Here is a 19367-nt window from a genome sequence, read left to right on the forward strand (position 1 = left end):
TGTTCAGCCAGGTTAGAAAGTTACGTACCAGTCACATACAAATTAATTTTCCTTAGAAAGAGCCACTCCATCAATGCATTAGCTTGGAAATTGTTTTATAGATGCGAGTGCTTACTCCTGTGCTTCATCCTGTCTGAGCTTTGACCACTGCCCTACCTTGGGGTTCTCCAGGCCTTAAGTGGCATCAAAGCGAAATGATTTTCTTTTCTTCTAAATGAGTTCCTTTGATAATGACAGCAGAGGTATATTAGCATCCCACTTGATGGAACAGCAGAATGGAGCCCTCTGCACTTTCACATTATTAAACTGTTCTGAGAACACAGAAGTTTGATGTTTAGCAAGTAACTCAGAACCGACGCAGCTCTGCAGGACTGCTCAAGTTCTCCCGAGAAAGCTGGTAACACTCATAGGCCCAGCTGTTTTATCCCAATAGCATGTGTTTTTCCTACTCAGGCTTTTTCTCTGCTGTTCAAATTAGATTAAAGTTTGTTAAAAAGCTTATCATAGGGAACACATACCGACAATCTAACTCCGCCTGGCACTCATTCACAATTAGGCAAAATGAAACACTTCTATGCCTACCTAACATTTGCACAAGATAAACTATTCCAGCCATTATACAACCTCCACTGCAGACAACGTAGCTGGTTTTCTCTTCTAAGTGACCCAAAAGATCCAGGGGTTACTTTGCTTGCATACTCCTAAGCAGCACACGTGGGAGACTGGAACAAAGCGGAACTGGGCTCACGGGGCTGGCTTTGCCCACCGATCTCTGCAGGCTGTTTGCGTGGCCTTTGTGTCCTTTGCACGTTCAGTTGCAGCTCACGCGTAGTCTTTCATAGTTCACATAGTCTTTCCTAACTGCCAAGCAGAAGTCATGTCATACTCTTCTCTGCCTGGGGCTGCACATCAATAATTGGTAAAGCTATATATTATATATATAAAATAGATTCATTCGCACGCACAGCTCATTTACACCTTGGTGTCCTGCTTTTCTGGATGAAAGCCTGAATGAAGGCAACGCACTCCTGTCCTACGAGTGTTGCAATGAGCAGCCCTGTCCTCAAGGATTTCATACAAAGTCTCTGTGTTATGAATTTTTTTTTTCTTTTAAATCTTATTTCAACAGCATTCAAGTAGTTTATTATCAGTCCCTCACCTAGTCACCCAAAGCTTTGCCTTAAACTGATTTTCAAGCTTTTTTGTTTGATCTCTTATTAGAAGTAGTAGTAATTCAGAATTAGACAAGGTTCAGTGTATTGTTTAAGCCAGTTAAACTGGATTTTTTGGCTATACAGAATGTCTTTTAATTTCTTTCTTTAATAAATACGTCTTCATATATATGGTATCTTACAGCTCCTTGTACATCTGGTCCCATATCTGTCAACTGGGGTCTCCAAGTCACTGAACAAGCCTACAGTCAGTTTTCAAAGATACTTTTTCCTCACTTGGGAAGAATTTCTTTTAAACTAACTTCCATTGCAAAATTTTGAAGCAAAAGCATGCTCTCTCCATGGTACACTATGTGTAATAGTATAAATGTTCAAAAAGAGGGTAAAGAATATTAAGTCCCATCCCATCTGACAAAACCTTCAAGGAATATATGGCAATAGCATTATCCAGAGACTCCCGGGGAAAGACACGAGCTAAAAATCAAGCTGTACCGTTATCAGACAGGATGACTTCCAGGCCTTTCAAGCACACCATGACCGGACCTTGCATAATCTTTCCTCACTGCACAGTATGTGGAAGCCACTTCAAAAATTAAATCGCTACAAGGGAGCAAGCAAGTTCCTTAAAGCATGGACCTACTCCTAGGTTATAACCTGTTCTAGCTAATTTTGAGTTAAGATTTTAAACCCTAAAGTTCCAAACTATGAACTATATTAGCAAGTTAGTAGGATCACATGCAAGATGGGTCTGTTTTTAGCTGTGAGATTGCATTCAATGTATTTAAAGTGCACTTTTTTCAGCGTTACACGCTGCCACAACTAATGTAGCTGTGATAGGATTTCTCTCATGGTGAATGGTGAGGAAGACGCACAGGGCAGTTCCACTAAGCTCTTCAGACTGAAATACTGATGGAGTGAATCGTAAGAGATTAGTGTTGCATTACAAATGCTAAAGAATGGCTATGCAACTATTCATTGCGGATAAAAGTACATATGTACTTACAATTTCCTGATGAAACATTTTTGAGCAACAAAAGCTCAGGAGAAAGCGTGTAAAATTCTAATCCCATTTCCTTTGTCCTTTTCTTTTGTTATTTAACAGCCTCAAATCGGTCTTTTCGTTTTCTTCCCCCCTCCTCTGACCTGCCTGCAGAGATTTCTTTCCAACATGCTTTTCTGCTCCACTAAAGAAATCTTGACTGCTACCTCCCAGCACATAATTTCAGTTTGATTTATGAAGACTCACTTTTAACAAAGTGTAAGCTTTTTTGAAATCACAAGCTACTACTCAATACAATTTTATAGTATAGTATCTAACCAAAAAAAGAGAAAGAGTGTTTAATCCCTCGTCCTTAAGGGATGAACTTTTGGAGAGGAAGAAACAGCAAAGGGATCATCACCTGTTTTGAGGTCCATGCTTCCAAGCTTTCAGAAAGAGGCCAGTCTGAGCTACGATCTGAAGGCTGAAGATTGGAATGGAGGCGTCCTGGGGTTAGAAGTGATGCCAAGGGTAAAAACCAAAGGATTTGTGTTTTTCCACTGAGATAAATCTATGGTCTGAAAAGTATTTCATCCCGATTGTGAACATTTCACTCATTTTCCCTAATCACTGCAAGATGCCAAAACCTCCATTGCTTCTTTAGTTTCATGATGCTTTGACCAGGACCTCAACCTCAGGGAAGTTTTAGATCCTTAAGTTACAAGGAACCGTGGGCTGCCCTCTCAGATCTGCTGTCCAGCCTCTCCTCCTCGCCTCCACTTTCCATTCCACGAGAAGTCAATCAGGCAGAGCATAGCACAGCAATCAGTGCATTTAGTGCTTTTAATATAAAAACATTACATAAAAATACATTTTGTAGGCACTTCTATCCATGCTCTTTCCTCTTTTCTGCCCACAAACGCTTACAATTTCTTTAGAGCTGTTCCCAAATGGCTTCAAGCTTTCTATCAGGCTGGCTGCAATAGGGGAGTGAGCTGTACGCCAGCCTAGTTCCCGTGGGAGAGTGCAACAAAAGAGTGGAGGAAGTTCCTCCCACACAAATGCACTTGTTCTCATCTTTCTTATTAGAAGAACAAAAAAAAACAAATAATTGGGAAGATTTGTGGTAACCTCAAGACCTGCAGGAGCCTGTTTCTAAACAATTAGCTTGCCTGCATATCTCTACAGGAACAGAAGTAATCAATTCTTGCCTTCGATCTCTATTTGACAACACCTGACTCTACAGCTTGTTTTCTCTTCCTTTCTGTGTTTTCTCTACTTTCCAGCATTAAGCGCTTAGAGAGTGTGTTTCCAGATGGAGTTTGGTCCAATAAAAGCTTAGCTGATGAGCTTCTGTTCCTTGCAGGCTGCAGAAAGCGTTACAGTGGTGGAGTCGCTCCCCTTTTTAGTTCAGATACGCTTCCAGCTCCGCTTCCCTACTAAGATTAGATGAGAGGTTATCCACAGGTGGAGCTGCTTCAGCCCCTTCTTTCCGTGGCCCTTAAGCGTCCGCACAAGTTTTAAAAACTTAAAGAGTAAGCAAAGGATAAATTGTATTGGGGATGAAAGAACTAAATGTCACGGAAAACTCCGGTGCAGACTCATTTCAATATGCCACCCTCTCGGAGTGAGCTAGGACAAGGAACAGCTAACAAGCTCAGCGCCACAGCATCCATCAAAACTGAGCCCGGTCTTTGGTGTCGCTGACACAAGTCAGGCTCTTCAATGCTGTCAGGTTGAGAAAAGCTTGTGATGTGAAAAACAGGAAAGGTCTCACTCCTCTTACAGGGAGCGAGAGCTTAATTGTATTAGAGGTAACTGCTTATTCTCCTGATTTTTTTTGAGAGTCCGTTTTTGCCCTGACCCCCAGGTATCATTATTTATGAAGACATCCAAGTGCCAGTCACAAGCTTCATTGCTATGAATTTTATCTGATCCTAATTTAGATGAAGCAACGCTGTTATTTTCAGGAATAATACTTAACAAGCAGCAAAAGCAATGGATATTTCACTATGCAGCAATTATATCCCATTTAATTACTCAAACAAAACCACTAGAGGAATATATGTATTAACTAGGAGCTTTTGCTTTTCCCTGCTTTTGCTTTCCCAGGCATCTCAGGCCCCCAAAATTTTGGTACCCCCGTGTCTCCTGTGTTTGATTTTTGAGCAGGGGGCATGGAGCAGACGACCTCCAGAGGTCCCTGCCAACTACAGTTATTCCGATTACACATGGAACAGGCCATTCACATTAACATCAACTTTGGCGATCACTTTCTTTGCAGCATGCCTGTTTTGCCACTGGATTCCAAGCCCATTCATGCTCCCGTCCTTCACATGAGGCTACCACTTCTGCTTTCTTGGCAGCATCCTTCTGGCCCTGCTAGTTTAACTCACTGCCAAATTTCCTTGTAAGCTCCTTGGGTTATGAGAACATTGAGGAGAAAGCACAAATTATGTTAGATTGCTTGCATGGTTGAGTGTTGGTTGAGACAAATAAGGGAATGAGAACTGTCCCCTCGCTCTGCTTAAGCTGCAGCTGGACGCCAGGGAAGGGCAGGGGGAAGGGGCGCAAAGCGGGGCTGGGGGGACGCAAGGTCTCACCTCCACCCGCTGCCCACGGCGGCTGGCTGGGGGCACTGCAGAGACTGAGCTGCCGCTCAGAAGGAAATGAGGCAACTCCTCTGCCCGACTAAAGGGAAGCAGGAACAGTTCATTTGGCACCACAGATCCATTCAACATCTCTCATCTTATGCACTGACAGCTTTGACTGTCTGCTTAACATTTACCAGCTCTAAATGTTACTCAGGAAAGAAGGAAAAACCGCATCTCATCTGCTGAACGACAGCAAGGCAGAAGCACTGCCGGGGAAGCTGCAGACACCCAATTGTGTTCGCACCCTCGTCGTCTGTTTAGGATTAATTGCCAATTCACTCACATGTAAAGTGTCCAAGGAAAACCACCATATCATCAGGCAAATAACCTGATAACGATATTCTCTGTAATCACGCAATAAAACTTATTTAACAGATATACTTATTCAATTACTTATAAATAAATGTTGAATGGGGAGAGCTTTAAGCAAGTCCTTACCTAAACCCCACAAAAGTAAGAGGGAATGGCGGCACCTCTGAGTGCCCTGATCTGGGGCGAAGCGAGGGTGCCAGCAGAGGGCACAAGCTTCTCTAAACGATTTTGCTACATATACGCCAAGCACAGAAGCATAAAGAAGCCTATGGCCTAGAAAAAACCCCACCTAACTGCAACAGGTATCAAATGAAGCCTTGTTACAAACTTGTCCCAAATTTATTGACTAGACAGAGAGATTACTTGCTGTTATAAATCAAATCACTGATTAACATCGCGAACTCTCCCACAGCCAGCTTGTAATTTGCAGAAGTATTATCAATAATTTTAAAAGTACTTGCTTCTATTTTAAATTCACAAGCACCTGGACTGAAAGCTTCCAAATTACAGTTTTTAAAGAAAATATGTGAACATAATTATTTCCTACTAAAAGTACATGAGCATTTTTAGACTTCCACAGAATCCCTGCCTGCTTCTCTCCTATCAGCACAGTTGGTTGCTCAAAATAACAGGAGTTTCTGCTCTGTGCATTATGTCTGAAAGTGTGACAAGCCAGTGAAGTATCTAGAAGTGAAACATAACTGTGCTCTCTCCTAATCGCCGTTACTGAGTCTCACCACGGCCTTTTGGCTCCATTTCTTCTCCCTACAGCCAGGAGAAGGACAGGGACATCGCCTCTGCCCTGCCCTCCAGCTCTCCCCTCCGGTACTCAACCTCACCCAAGGAATACGGCCAAGTCTGCTCTGTTCGCCCATGTCAGAGCACTCCGGGCAGCTGCAGGTATCTAAACTGGACTCCGACAAAAAAGTTCTCACCGGAGAAGCCTCTAAGAACAAAGTGTTGCAATTTCAATCACGTGAAATACCTCTGGATCATCTATTTTACTTTTCTGGACCTTGCCAAACACGGCATGTTTAGGAGAGCTGTGGTCAAATCCCATGGATGCCTGAGTTCTAGGCTTTGGACTTCGGCTAGAGAAGGAATTCATCCTTACGTTTAGTAAATCACTAAAGCATAAACACAAGAGTAACTTCTGCTGCTCATTTCTTTTTCAAAAAATAGGCTTTAAACAAAAAGGCTCCATGACAGCACTTACGGTGTGTGACATTAACACTCACAAAGCTTAGGAACCAAGAAATGAAACATCACTACTGAACTATACAGTGTAACACAGCTGAACCTGCAGTTAATCTGGTATTTTGTTTTACTTTATCTGTTACATTACCTGAATTTCATCAAGTAACTGGTTGAAGCCGATTTTCCTCTGCTCCCTCTTTACACCTTCAGCTTTGCTGCATGTTTGTCTGGCAGTATCAAATCAAATTAATAAAATATTGGCCTGCATGTGTATGACATAATACAGAGTCCTGTGCAGCAAGCAGTGAAAAGCACCTAAGGTGCATGCTACATGCGTTCATTTATGACTAAGTGTTTTATACCAGGGAAAAAAGCCATAGGGGCCAATTGTCAGTACTGAGAGTGCTTCACAACGCTCTGTGGAGCGCTGACACAGGGCATCTATTTAGCTCCTCCTGTTGCCCCAGCACTCCGGGTAGCGTGAAGGGACCGTTACTACCCTCAGTAACGGATGCCCCAACAAGGTGGTGTATTTTGTGTGAAGTAATTCATATAAGCAGCACGTGAAGTGCAGGTCTGACCTGCGCCTCCCAGGGACCTGTTGCTTTAGGGGCCCAATTAAAAGATTATGTCATTTAATGCCATGATAAACCTGTCACCAAGCACCGCTGGGATACAAAACCAGAGTCTGGAAGACAGTTCTCTTTCCATGGAAAACAAAAAGAGAAAGCAAAAGAGAATCTTCAGAGTTCTACAAAGAAATGAGGCTCTATTGAGTTATTGTCTACATATTTTTGTCACAATCACAACAGGTCCTCTTTTTTCTACCACTTCTCTCTGCAATCATCCTCAGTCCCAGGTGCAATTTGTGCTTAGTATTGCAAATCAGGAAGAACTGCTCTCCTACAACCCATGAACTTTGCAGAGCTGGTTATCCCTGCAGCTGCTAAGGCCCGCTCCATTTATTCTTCTCTAGGCCTGACAGCTACATCTGTGGCAGCTCAGCTGTCAGCTGTTGCTGATTTCATATCAAGATGTGCTCCAGTTTTACTGATTGGAGCACAACTAAAGCTAGGAATGCCCGAAGGTTATCATCCACATCATCCAGATTCAATGTGGAGAAAGATCAGAGTGCCTATACTTGGGGGGGGGGGGGGAAGGTTTTTTTGGTATCACTATTTTGTATAACTTTTTTTTTATCATTATTCCATGATACAAGATGGATTAGTCAGTATATGCTTTAAACTCAATTTTCACACCTTTTGTTAATGTTGTTGTGGGACTTCTGAATCTGGAAATCTTACTTTTCGTGTCACCATGCTGCACTCCCTCAGCATTTAGTGGTGAATTCCTCCAAACTGATTTTCTAAAGAGCACAATAAAATAAAGGTATGACAAATTCCCACCACTTCACTTGGCGTACTGCACTTACTCTCATGATTCAGCCACGTGATACCTACCCGCTGCCATAAAGCTGCGCTTACCTCGGTGATGCGCCCACAGGCGCCCTGAAGCCCACTCCTGCACTATGAGAAAGCTACCCATGCATTCTTCAACGTACGCTTCTCCTTACCCGAGCAGGAAAAACTAAAGGCTCAGGCTTTGAGCGTACACCTTTTTTCCATTCTAAATGAAGAATAATCCAACTTCACAAGTTCCCAAGTAGCTCATATCTTCATCTCAGATATTTTTACACTTTCAGAAACACACACTTCTGACAGCTATGAAAATACGCTAAGTTTGATATTCAAGGAAGAGTCACATTTTGCTCTCCAATGCACAGAATTAATTTTGCACCATAGATTATTTTCTTCCACAAACACACAGAAGAAGCGATTGCAACCCTTCCTTCTACCCTCATATAATAAACAACAACTTGTATGAAGAACAAACTCCTTTGCGAGTTGAAAATAAGTGCAGCAAAGCCGACCTTAAAACTAGGAAATGTACATGCAAATAAGGAACATACGGCTGATACCGAGATTCCAATATTGCCAGTCCTCGAATTCACACAAGAGTCTCCAAAATTATGACATTTTAAATATGGTTTATACTGATAAATTTAGTAGCAGCAGGAAGTATACCAATTTTATCATTAAAAAAAAGGACTGCCTTGATGTCTGCCATTTATTCTTAATCCTCCTGGGTCTATTGAGGATTACTAAAACAGGTCTCAGGCCAGCAAAAGAAGGTTAATGTTGAAAGGGCTGTGGGCGTCATTTTGAAGAGCCTCATTCTAACTGCTGCTCTATTTCATTTTGCCTCTTGAACAGAGCTACCCCTGGTGCAAAGGAAGAAAACAAAATGCTAGTACCTCAGTTTTGGAAATAGAATTAATGTAGCCATTTAAAAGCAACAGATATTACTTTAGAACTGTTTCTTTGTCCAAAAAAAACATTTACCTTTCAAAGTAGGATTTCACTTGGCACCGAGAATTCTTACTCACGGTACAGTGAGTCTCTTGCAGCAGGCAGAGGTCCTGACTTAAGTCAAACGACACATACATACTCCTGAAGCCCATCAGGGCACAAGAACGATGTGTTCCTTAATGCCACATTGGGTTACGAATTAGCTAAAGGTCTGCACACACGAATTGGCATCACGGCGGTGACTTGCTCATGCCAAAAGAAAAAAAATCTCAAGAGCCTCTAGGTTAATAAATTATAATTCCTTCTTAAAGCTAGAAGCATTTGTTAATATTTGAACTAAGCAATGTTATAGATCATGCTACAAATTATATTGAGTCTTTCACTCAAATATGTGAGAATCAGGACTTACAGACTTCTTATACAATCCACCAGTGATACATACTTAGAGATGCGATAAATGCTTTAAAAATCAGGCTCCACTTCTAACAAAACAGGTTTCCCTGTTCCTAACTCTCTGGCTAAGACTTACCCTTACACAGCAAGCGCTGCGAAAGCATTTGAAGCAGGGTGGGACTTGCCTAGGCAGCACTTCACAACGCAGGAAATCCCAATGTTTTATTTTTAATTGTCTTTTTTTATATGTCCAATTACTGCTTTTCTACTCTGCTGCATCGGTAACAGTGCCTTCCTGTTCCCTGTTGCAAAGCCTGACACTAACAAGGGACTGCTCACAGCGAAGGGAAGGGGCTCATTCTGGCACACAGTACCAAGTTCCGAAAATGCAGACCAACTTTGAGACAAGAAGTGCCAGGTTTCGGAACTGAAGTGGCATTAGCAATACGGAGAAGGTAAATAGCTGTCATGCACTAAAACGGAACCAGCAATTACAAGAGTCATCGCTAAAAAAAGCCGGAATCTCCTAAATGAGAAGCATAAAAGCTTAGGGTTTTAAAAGTTGGGTTGGAGTGACAGGAGAAACACAAAGTATCAAAAGAAGCATAAAACAAAAACAACAACAAAAATAAAAATCAAACAAACCACAGAGGGAAGGAGAGAAAAACCACTGCAAAGGAACATTCTGAACATGAGAAATATATCCAGTTGTACCAGCAACAGAAAACACCCTGGGGTCATTCCCTCATTCCCATTCTCTCACAAGCTGCAGTTTATCAGCAAGAGGAAAGTTAAGTGCAATCGCCTTCCCCTTGTGCTTCACCTCGAAAGCTTTTCTCCCCTTTCTCCCAGGATTTTAGTAGTTGTTTGGATTGCACCATAGGTAGCGACACCATCACGGGACCCGACAGCTGTGTTTAGGCAGAGGAGTGTGTTAGAAAGGTGTAACTGGCATTAAACTTAATTTTCTGTTGTGTACATGTGGCACATCTGATCTTTCAAAGCAGGCCATTCCCTCTGAGCTTTGCGCTGTTTTGTTTTGAAAAGCTGTGTGTGACCAGTCCTGTGGCACACCCACCGTCAGTGCAACAGCCTGTGAAAGGGAACGGCCAAAACCAGGTGCTGCTAAACACCTTTCGGTACTTTGTCCGCTCCCCCTTCCTCCCCAAGAACGACACGGAGAGCAAACACCTTGCAGCAGAGCCCGAAAATGAACCTGATGGGGCTGAACGGAAGCAATTTCACAGTTGCAGATTTTTTGAAATTAAGTCGGGGGCACGTTGCATACAGCAATCGGACTGAGCGCCCCTGTATGCAAGGAGACAGCTGTCCTCCCTGCTACCTAGAATTCAGCTACGATTTCTACAGCTATAAAAACATGTTAATCTTAGAATTGCATCTGGAAATGAAATAGTTTCCTGTGTTCCCTTTCAGAATACTGGTAGCAGCATTTTGCAAAGATGATACTTTCAGTTTAGGCTTTATTTCCAACCAAAATCAAACGTACAATTCTTGATACTAAACCCAGAATGCAGACGATCTCAGAGTTGATCTAAGCCAGCATTACTGCTGGCGAGTGGATCGCTATGATCCATAAACCAAAAAAACCCCACACCCATCCCCATTTGCAGGCAGCAATGGTCAGAAGCCAGTTCTGCTTGGGGTAATGCCTGTCAGCAGACAATTACCGAGGCTGTCTTCAAATGAGTAAATTTCCATCTTTTCTCTCTTGGAAAAAAAGAGAGACCATAGTAGGAATATGAAGTGGTCCTTGATTTTTTTTTTTCTGCAGAAGTGTGACTGGTCTTGCATTATAAGAGGTTACACTGCTGTGTTACATGTGGGATTCAGGAACGTGTCAATCACCAAGCACTGCTTCAAGAAGTTAATTACCAAGGACTGCTTAGAAGTTAATCCCCAACGACTGACAGCTACCAAGGACAGAGTAGAACTAGGAAGAAGTTAATGACCAACAACCACAGAAACCAAGGACAGAGGAGAGGCCTCTAAGATCTCCATCCCTGGAGGTATTTAAAAGCCAGGTAGATGTGGTGCTCGAGGACATGGGTTAGTGGTGGGCTTGGCAGTGCTGGGTTAATGGTTGGAGTCGATGATCTTAAGGGTCTTTTCCAACCTTAACGATTCTGTGATTCTATGGTAAGAAGGAATAGCTGAACAAAATAGTGAGCTCAGAACAAAGGTAATGGGGAGTCGGAACATGAAACAAGAACATCCCTGGACATTGAGGAGCATCAGCTATGTTCTTAACAAAAAGAAAACAGCCAAATCAGCATGATTAGGTGGAAAAAAAATAATCAACGAGGTCAACAAGCAGACAGCTCGAATTTGAGGATAATGACCACCAAGGACCCCCAAAAGAATCCCCAGAATTAAACAGCCCATGCTCCAGCGGGAAGGAAAATATGTTAATGATTTCTGGGAAATAATTGTAATATTAATGACTTTTCTTGGAAAATTAATGAATACATATGTTTAAGTTTGATAAATACCTTGCTGGCGTGACCTACGGCATGCACGCTAGGTGGAGATCTCCCCCGTGCATCCAGCGCTGCAGTGAAGAATGCCTGCTTTCTAATGCCAAACTGGTGTCAGAAGTTTTTGGAGTGGTTTGCGGTAACAGCTGTAAGCTCAGCACTCACTGCCAGACAGATGAGCTGAGGCCGAGCGCTTTCTTCCTAGGCACACCGCCCCAAGGTAATTCTAGTTTCAAATGATCCACTTACTAGAAGAATCTTAAACCAGCCTTAAAGGACAGGCTTTTTTAGGTATAACTGACAGCCATCAGAATGCTCATCCCTGTCACATCTACTGAAAGCAGGCATGGACTTCTAACCAAGTTACCGTGGTTCAACACGTTACTGCCGGTTAGCAGAGCTGTGGTAATCAATCATCTTCGCACCCAGCCCACAGCAGTTACAGGGTATTAAGCCCCACCTTGAACAGCAAAGGAATTTCAGGCCAGACAGTCTAAATCGCTTTATTTTGGATTTGCTGTAGTCACACAGTTATCTTTGCCCTTGATGCACAGTGACCCGCTAGGCTATCATAACTGGAGTGCAGTTAAGCCCTGCAGCTTTCAAGGAAGTCACTTGGTGTGGCTTAACTCCAGATGTTTCCAACTGTGGCCACATCTTCACCTTTGTTAATCTCTACTTTATGTAATCAATCTGAAAAATGCTACCTTATTCCACAGTTACTGCTGACGCAAAACGAAGTCCCACTACCTCTGCCAGTGCAGCCAGTTAATAAACAGCACAATTTGGCCTGCCCCAAAGCAGGCAAACCAAGGCTCTTACCTGCTCGGGGCTCTATCGTCTTGTTGGAACCTGCATCCATAAAGACAAACCGTCCACCACCAAAGTCTTCAGTGTAGTCAGAGAGATAGAGCAGTGAAGTATAGTCAAAAGAGCCGTAAGTTACCTGGGAGTAAGACAACATTAAAAATTACCAAATTCTACTCTCATCTCTGCAGAGTAGAAATAATTAGCAGATGGATCTGATGGTTTTTTCCTAATTTTCCAGTTCTCACGTATTTAATAAAGGGGTCTCTGAAAATTGAGAACATTCTTTTCTAGAAGTGATGTTTATTAGTCCATTATGTTTACACATACACTACATACAAGACTAGCATTTTATGTTTATTATTTCTATTATTACGGTTTCCATAATTAAAGAAGTGCTCCTATTGATTTCTATCATCCTAACTCTACTAAACAGCTAGCAAAAAACAACTAGTGTCAGAAGTTACACCTCTGCATTGTAGCAAAAATACAGAAGGGCTCAGATCTATTGATACTATTTCAAGATAAAATTTCACCCTAAGGTTAATGAGACCCAAGACCAGCCTTGAGCTCATTAATCCCACCCAGTATCTAACCATGGTCATAGGTTTCTGGAAGCCTCACCTTTTACTCTCTCACCAGCTACCATGCAGGAGCTTCACAGTAACAGCGAATCAGACCTTCCAAGTAAGCACGCATTTGTTGGAGGAACTTCTACTCTCTTCCATACGTGTTTTGTTTAAAAACCTTCAAACATGACTTTCAAAGTCTCTGCTGCTTCTCAGTCTACAGACCAAACACCCCATTTAAGTACAACAGGGTGAACTTCCTTCCTTTTAAAGTATTATTTTGGCTCGATATGTATGTTGAAGATGGAGAAAAGAAATGCTATATATTAACGCTCAGAGTGAAGCTATCTAAATATTTAACACTGAGTTCAGCTGATTCTGAAGATATTTCCTTTGCATATCTACATGTCACCAACAATTAAAAATACACTTAAAATGAATGGCTGTATTCTCCAGTTTCTTTACGGTATATCACAACTCAATCAAGTTCTGCATTACACTGTCAAACAGTGAAACGTGCAGCACAGCAGGGCTGTATAAATGTACAGCATTTGTAGTGTTGTGACTGACCTGGTGACTGTTAGAGGTAGGTGCTACTTCCAAACCTAGAAGTTTTCTAAATACTTCCAATTTTGTTTTAAGTTACACTCAGTAGTGCCAGTTAAATTTTGGCTCAACAGCAGTTGTACATATTATTCTGTAAGGGCAATGACTAAAGAGAATGTAGCAGCAGATGGAATAGGACGATGTTTTCATTCGTACTCATTTTATTTCTTTTGACCATAAGGGCTTAAAGGAAAAAAGCCAAATCTGGTGACGTGCTGCACTACACAGTCCGAATCACAAGAATGAGAGACATGTTTTGGTGACCCCCTTCTCCCCATATTTACCCAAACCTTGGCAGCAATACAAGGCAATAAAGAGGAATTAATGAGCCCGTGGTACTGCAGCACCTCAAAACAGCCGTTCTCCAGCCCTCCTCACGCAATCAGCTTTGCAAAACTACTTTCACCTTCATTGATTCGGTGATAAAACTTCCAGTCATTTCAAGGAAGTCTTCTGGCTAGTGAAGGCATTAGCATAGCAAAGTTTGTTCAACTCATACTTGCAAATTTAATGCATTAAAATTGTTTTTACAAGCTCTTCAGTGGTACAGCACTCTCTGCTCCCTCAGTGCACTCTCCATCCTCTCCAAGGTGGCTTTACCAATTCTGAACTTTCAAGAGCTGACTACAAACCATTTTAGCCTAACTAAACACATCTGATTTCTATAGATGACTAATTTGGGGAACCAAATATGCAATGGAAAATGGCTTTTCTGTTCCTGTTCATTACTAACTCTCAGAAGGCAGCCAGGCCTGAGAAATGCAACACTATGGAAAGGAGGCACTAAATTATACTTGGTTATTTAAAATGCTAGAGCTGCCCCAGGTATATCGAATGTATTTATTACCCTGGTAATGATTTCCAGTACCAGAAAGGTTAATAATTGAACCAGAAGTTCAAACTAAGTGAGAAAAGCTGTCATTAAAACCTGGTGATAAAGCCATACAGGCACACTGCAGCAAATCAGATTTCTATAGCTCCTCATGAACAATTCAATAGAAAAATGCAGGCATTTCCATTCAGCCTGATACTTCACACAGTTAGTGGGCTCTTTTTGAGCACCCTTTACCCAAATAAGTCAAACACAGCTAATAGTCAACGGTAGATGCTCATGATGATATTTATAGGATACTTCTGTAAAAGCTATTATTATAAATACAAGTAATTGTCACAATTAGCCAGCCACATTGAGCAGTGTGACACCCTTAGGTGTCTGAGGGACACATGTTTACATGCAACTAAACAGTCGTGGGAATATGCAACAGGCCTGCAGTTACTAAGACAGATACGTAAGACAGCATCCTCTGCTTTTCATGGCAGAAGAAAATACAAACATGTATTCACTTTCCAATCAGCACAGGTCTAGCGTGATGTCTTGCAGAAATAAGAGTCAAAAGTGCTCTTTTCCTGTAAGCCTCTACCTACTTCTTTGTGCAGATAATCACAAAAATAGCCTTGATAGCTACTTCCAATCCTCTCTATATTGGTAGCATCTATTTAACAGCCAATGTAAGACACCAAATAGCGTATCTCTGAATTGCCAAGGGCTGTAGGTGAGCTGAGGTAACAGGTTTGAGTAGACTCAAGAATAAGCTTCCTCGGATTTCAAAGATGATGCTGTCCTAAGGCAGAAGTAAGATCTTTTGATGTATTTCATTAAATGTCTAACACCACGAGGGGAAGAAAAACAGCAAAAAGCCTGCTAGAACAGGTAGCAGCTGCTATCAGCGATAGCCTCAACAGCCAGAGGAGAGAGGGCTGCTAGAAGGGTTAGGGAGATGGAGAGCATAGCCCAGGTACAGATGATTGCCTGCAGAAAGCAGAATTTTCCACTGAGCAAAACTACAAACCACCTGTGCCTTGGGAAAGGAATTTGGGAGGGAGCTAAAAGATATGAGAGTATTTAAGTAACGAACTGTGGAAAACTAATGGCTCTACCCTTGAAGAAGAGCTAACAGACTGATAAAAGGAAACATCTCGGTGCCAAAGACTGGATGGTGGCTAGAAAAGCACGAAGTCTGATAAAACTGCAGTAGCTGGGTGAAAGGTAAATGTGGCGAGGGGAGATCGTGACCACAGACTCAATTCAGGACCGAAAAGCCTTGACCCCCCCACCTGAGAGGAGCATGCGCGCTTATTTACATAGCGAGCAAGGCTAATTTCGATGCAGTAAACCAGTAGTGTATGAAATGTTAATCACTAGCCAATGAGTGTAAATTTGGGCAGGTTTATATTAATCACATAGCAGGATAAACACGCTGTAGCTTTGTACGAAGGGGTGCTTGATTTGTGGGAAACCACCAAGCGCTCAGCTTAGCGCAAACTTGAAATAAGCAACATCTCTCCCGAGTGTGTGAATATTGGCCTATTGCACACCGGGCAAAGAATCCGCTTTTTGGACAACATGGAGACTGGAAGGTTTGGCTTGTTCAGCTTAGAAAAAGAAAGGCTGAAAAGGGATATGATTGATACCTATAAATACATGGGGATGGGAGGAACAAAAAATAGCTATAAACTGATCATGAACAAGTTTAGGCTAAAAAAAAAAAAAAAAAAGAAAATTTGCACTGAAGTCCTGGAATAGCTCTGACAGAAGAAATTAAAAGGAAAACAAACAAAAACCGATCTTATGGCAGAGCCTGACAATTCTGTGAAGGATGACAGGATCCTCGCCCAGGCAGGGGACTGCAGAAATCTTCAATCTCCGGCATCAGTTCTATTAGAGAACATTATAAGACCATAGTGCTGTCAGAGTTGAGCGTGCAACAGCAATTCCATTACAAATCAGACATTTGCCATTTGAAAGGCTCAGTTCCAAACAAATTCCATCCAAGATGAAACTCCACATCTTAAGCCAACATTCTCTTTATTTGATTTAGATGCTTATAAATTCAACAGGATTGAGTCATTTGGGTGATTTCAGGGTTTCCATTCCTATGTAACTAAAAACCAAATAAATTTTAGGCAAAAAACCCCAAAGCCTCATATAGACACAACAGATCTGTGCCACTCCATTATGCAGTTCACATCTTCCAAACCAAGGATATTCAGGTTGAGAAATATAATCGCAACAGACTCAGCAATATAGGGAAAAAGGCAAGAGGGGTATTTGTCTGCTCCAAGAAGCCTTTCTGAGCTAGTGTCAGACTTTGGGGGAAAAAAAGCGTCAGATTCATTTTTCAAAGGCTTAACTTTACCTTTCTTTTGGAAAGAGGCAGGGGAAAAAATCCTGAAGTCTTCTAGAAGCAACTTCCACCGTTTAATTATTATGCAGAAATACATGAAGTGATTTGTTCTATTCCAAGGGGAAAGCATAAATAATGATACAACACCAAAGCATCCAACAAACTAGCAAAATATTTAAGAGGCTGAGTTTTATTGATCTGTCTTCAACTCCCTAGTATTCTCTCTTGTTTTGGAGGCCACATAAGCATATTACTGCTCTTATCTGGGAAGTATTTCCTACGTCAGATCAAGAGAAATGCATTTTTTTTCCTTGCTTTGAACTGGGGTCTGGAAGTGGTAAGTGAAACTTAGTTTGCTGGAGAAATTAAAATACAAGGCAGGCTGACTGCACTGGAGTCAGTCTGTGAAGCTACACAACCTGTCTATCCTATTTAGCCCTCTCTGAAATATTTTCTGACCTACTGACCTTCTGTTTGAATTCAGTCTCCTGCCTAGCCTGATCAGTTATAAATACTTATTTTTTACCTCTTTCTAAGCACATAACAATATAGATACAGATATACATAATGTATACCTATAGTAGGCTAAAATTATATGCAGACATGCATTCTACACATACTGTAACATTTTCTGTAGGCCCTGATTTGGCAAACACGTACATGAATGCTACATCCACAGACAGCTCTGTTCCAACTGCACTCAAGGGGAAAATACCAGACCTTTTGACACACAAACAGAAATTAGAGAGGAGAGAGGAATTAGAGGCTTGTTTGTGCAGCAAGGAAAGGCTTCAAATTAATCCTTTGATGCCAATTCAAGTGAACGATGTACCAGAAGTGAAGGCAGCCAGTGTCCAGTAGCAATGATACATGATGATGTAATTTGGCCTTTCATGATGGACATGAAGTGACCAGGATCAAGGATATATCTCTATCAGACCCTATTTAAGGCGTCGTTAGCCTGGTTCAAACTCTGAATTTGCAACCAGGCAATGCAAACTGCTGTCACTTGAACCACAGAAGTAACTGTATTACCTGGCAATAGCTGAAGTCCTTTATCCTAGAGAAGGGATGAACCACTAAGCTGGGGCAGTTTCCACAAGAATGATCCCAGCCCATAGTTGCTTCTCCATCTCTCTTCACACCCTCTGCGCTGGCAACAGCATTTGCCCGTTTGCTTTGTGAAGCCCAAAGAGTAAGAAATGGACCCCCAGTCATGAGCTCAGAAAGCACTTACAAGAAGTCTGCTCTAGGTCTCTATTGCACAGCACCCAGGAAGCCCCTTCACTCAGGCCAAAAATGAAAGGGAACTGATCCACACAAGGCTCCCAGCTTAGCATGCGATGTTGCTGCCACGACAGCACAGACAGTGGCCAAACTTCGGCATACTCACATGCAGTCCTTACTGCAAGAACGCTCTTGAACAAGAATGAAAATAACCAGCCTAAAAGATTCGCTCAAACCTGGAACATAAGTTTAAGGCGCAGACAAAAAGCACTTCAGTGGCCTGAATGCTCTAGCTTTCCCAATACAGACAACTGGCTGCAGAAGTCACCTGCTACAGAAGTGAAAAATGTTCAAACTACTTATATAGAATAAACAGGACAAGCTACAGTTTTAACTCCCAGTGTTACCTAAACACTACTTCTCTCAGAAAATACCTTGAAATTTAGCATAAGTCACAGTTTCATATTTTACAGCAGGTATGCTATTGGGGGTGGGGGCAAATTCTATGTGATTATGAACAAGGTGTTTGGTAACTGCCCCAACTGGGATAATTATCTCTGCACTGCTGTCACAAATCAGACTACTCAGTTATTCAGTATAGAAACTATTAAGGTTTAGGTTATGCATAGCAAGGTTAAGAGACCACATTTTGTGTTTGTTTTGTTTTTTGAAACCAGGGGTAGGTTAGAAAAAAAACGAAGGCCAATCAGTTGATGTATCTGCTCCCTGAACAGACAACCTGCAAGATAAACAAAATGTGGACAAAACAGATGGATAAAACCAGCAAGACAGCTAGCCTGCTGTCCATCAGGCACAGGCACTGTCAGGGTGCCCTAACAGAGAAGCACCTTCTACAAAGGGAACACATTCTCTTCATGGAAACAGATTTGCTTCTAAATGACAGAACTTGTACATTATAGGAGAGGTTTAGGTAGAAACACTTAGTTGTGAGGTTATCCAACCGCCTTATTCATTTACCAATGGAAAACACATGCAGGAAAGATTAAAGGTAATATTGGCAAGCCTAATGCAGACACAAATCTCATTATAGCAATAAATCAGGGTCTGAAATTCTAAAATACCCTTTTTTGGGCTGAAAGAAAAAAGTGGAGAAAATAGCCATCAGCTATTGAAATTTACTGCTTTCTCTTCCCTTGTGGCAGTCAAATTTGATTTTCTGAAAGTGTGGAAAAACTATGAGGAACCTATGAATTTATCGCACTTCACACAGCCAGAATCACTAATTTATTTGGTGTCTCTCAGAAGTGAGTGCAACACATGACAGAATTCTCATGAACCCCACCAGCACAATTTGCTCCCTACAACCAGTTCCTACCAGCACCAAAGTAACTCGCACCTCAAAACCATCCCTGCCCCTCTGGTCCTAGGCCTACTCCTATTC

At 41.8% G+C, this 19367-nt stretch overlaps 1 protein-coding gene across 3 annotated transcripts in view; it reads right to left on the reverse strand.

Annotated features, from left to right (window-relative positions):
- OGFOD3 (2-oxoglutarate and iron dependent oxygenase domain containing 3) overlaps positions 1-19367 on the reverse strand; it is a 46903-nt gene that overhangs the window by 3178 nt on the left and 24358 nt on the right. For 2 of the 3 annotated variants that reach the window (XM_087751253.1, XM_087751251.1), the window contains exon 8: positions 12394-12517. The exons of the other annotated variant lie outside the window; for it this stretch is intronic. In XM_087751253.1, coding sequence (XP_087607379.1) covers positions 12394-12517 — 124 coding nt within the window. The remainder of the gene's footprint in view (positions 1-12393; positions 12518-19367) is intronic. 3 annotated transcript variants of the gene reach the window in all.

The sequence above is a fragment of the Nipponia nippon genome, unplaced genomic scaffold, assembly GCF_047370975.1.
Source record: "Nipponia nippon isolate SJK-2023a ecotype South Korea unplaced genomic scaffold, ASM4737097v1 scaffold_14, whole genome shotgun sequence".
In the NCBI taxonomy this organism is placed as follows: Eukaryota; Metazoa; Chordata; class Aves; order Pelecaniformes; family Threskiornithidae; genus Nipponia; species Nipponia nippon.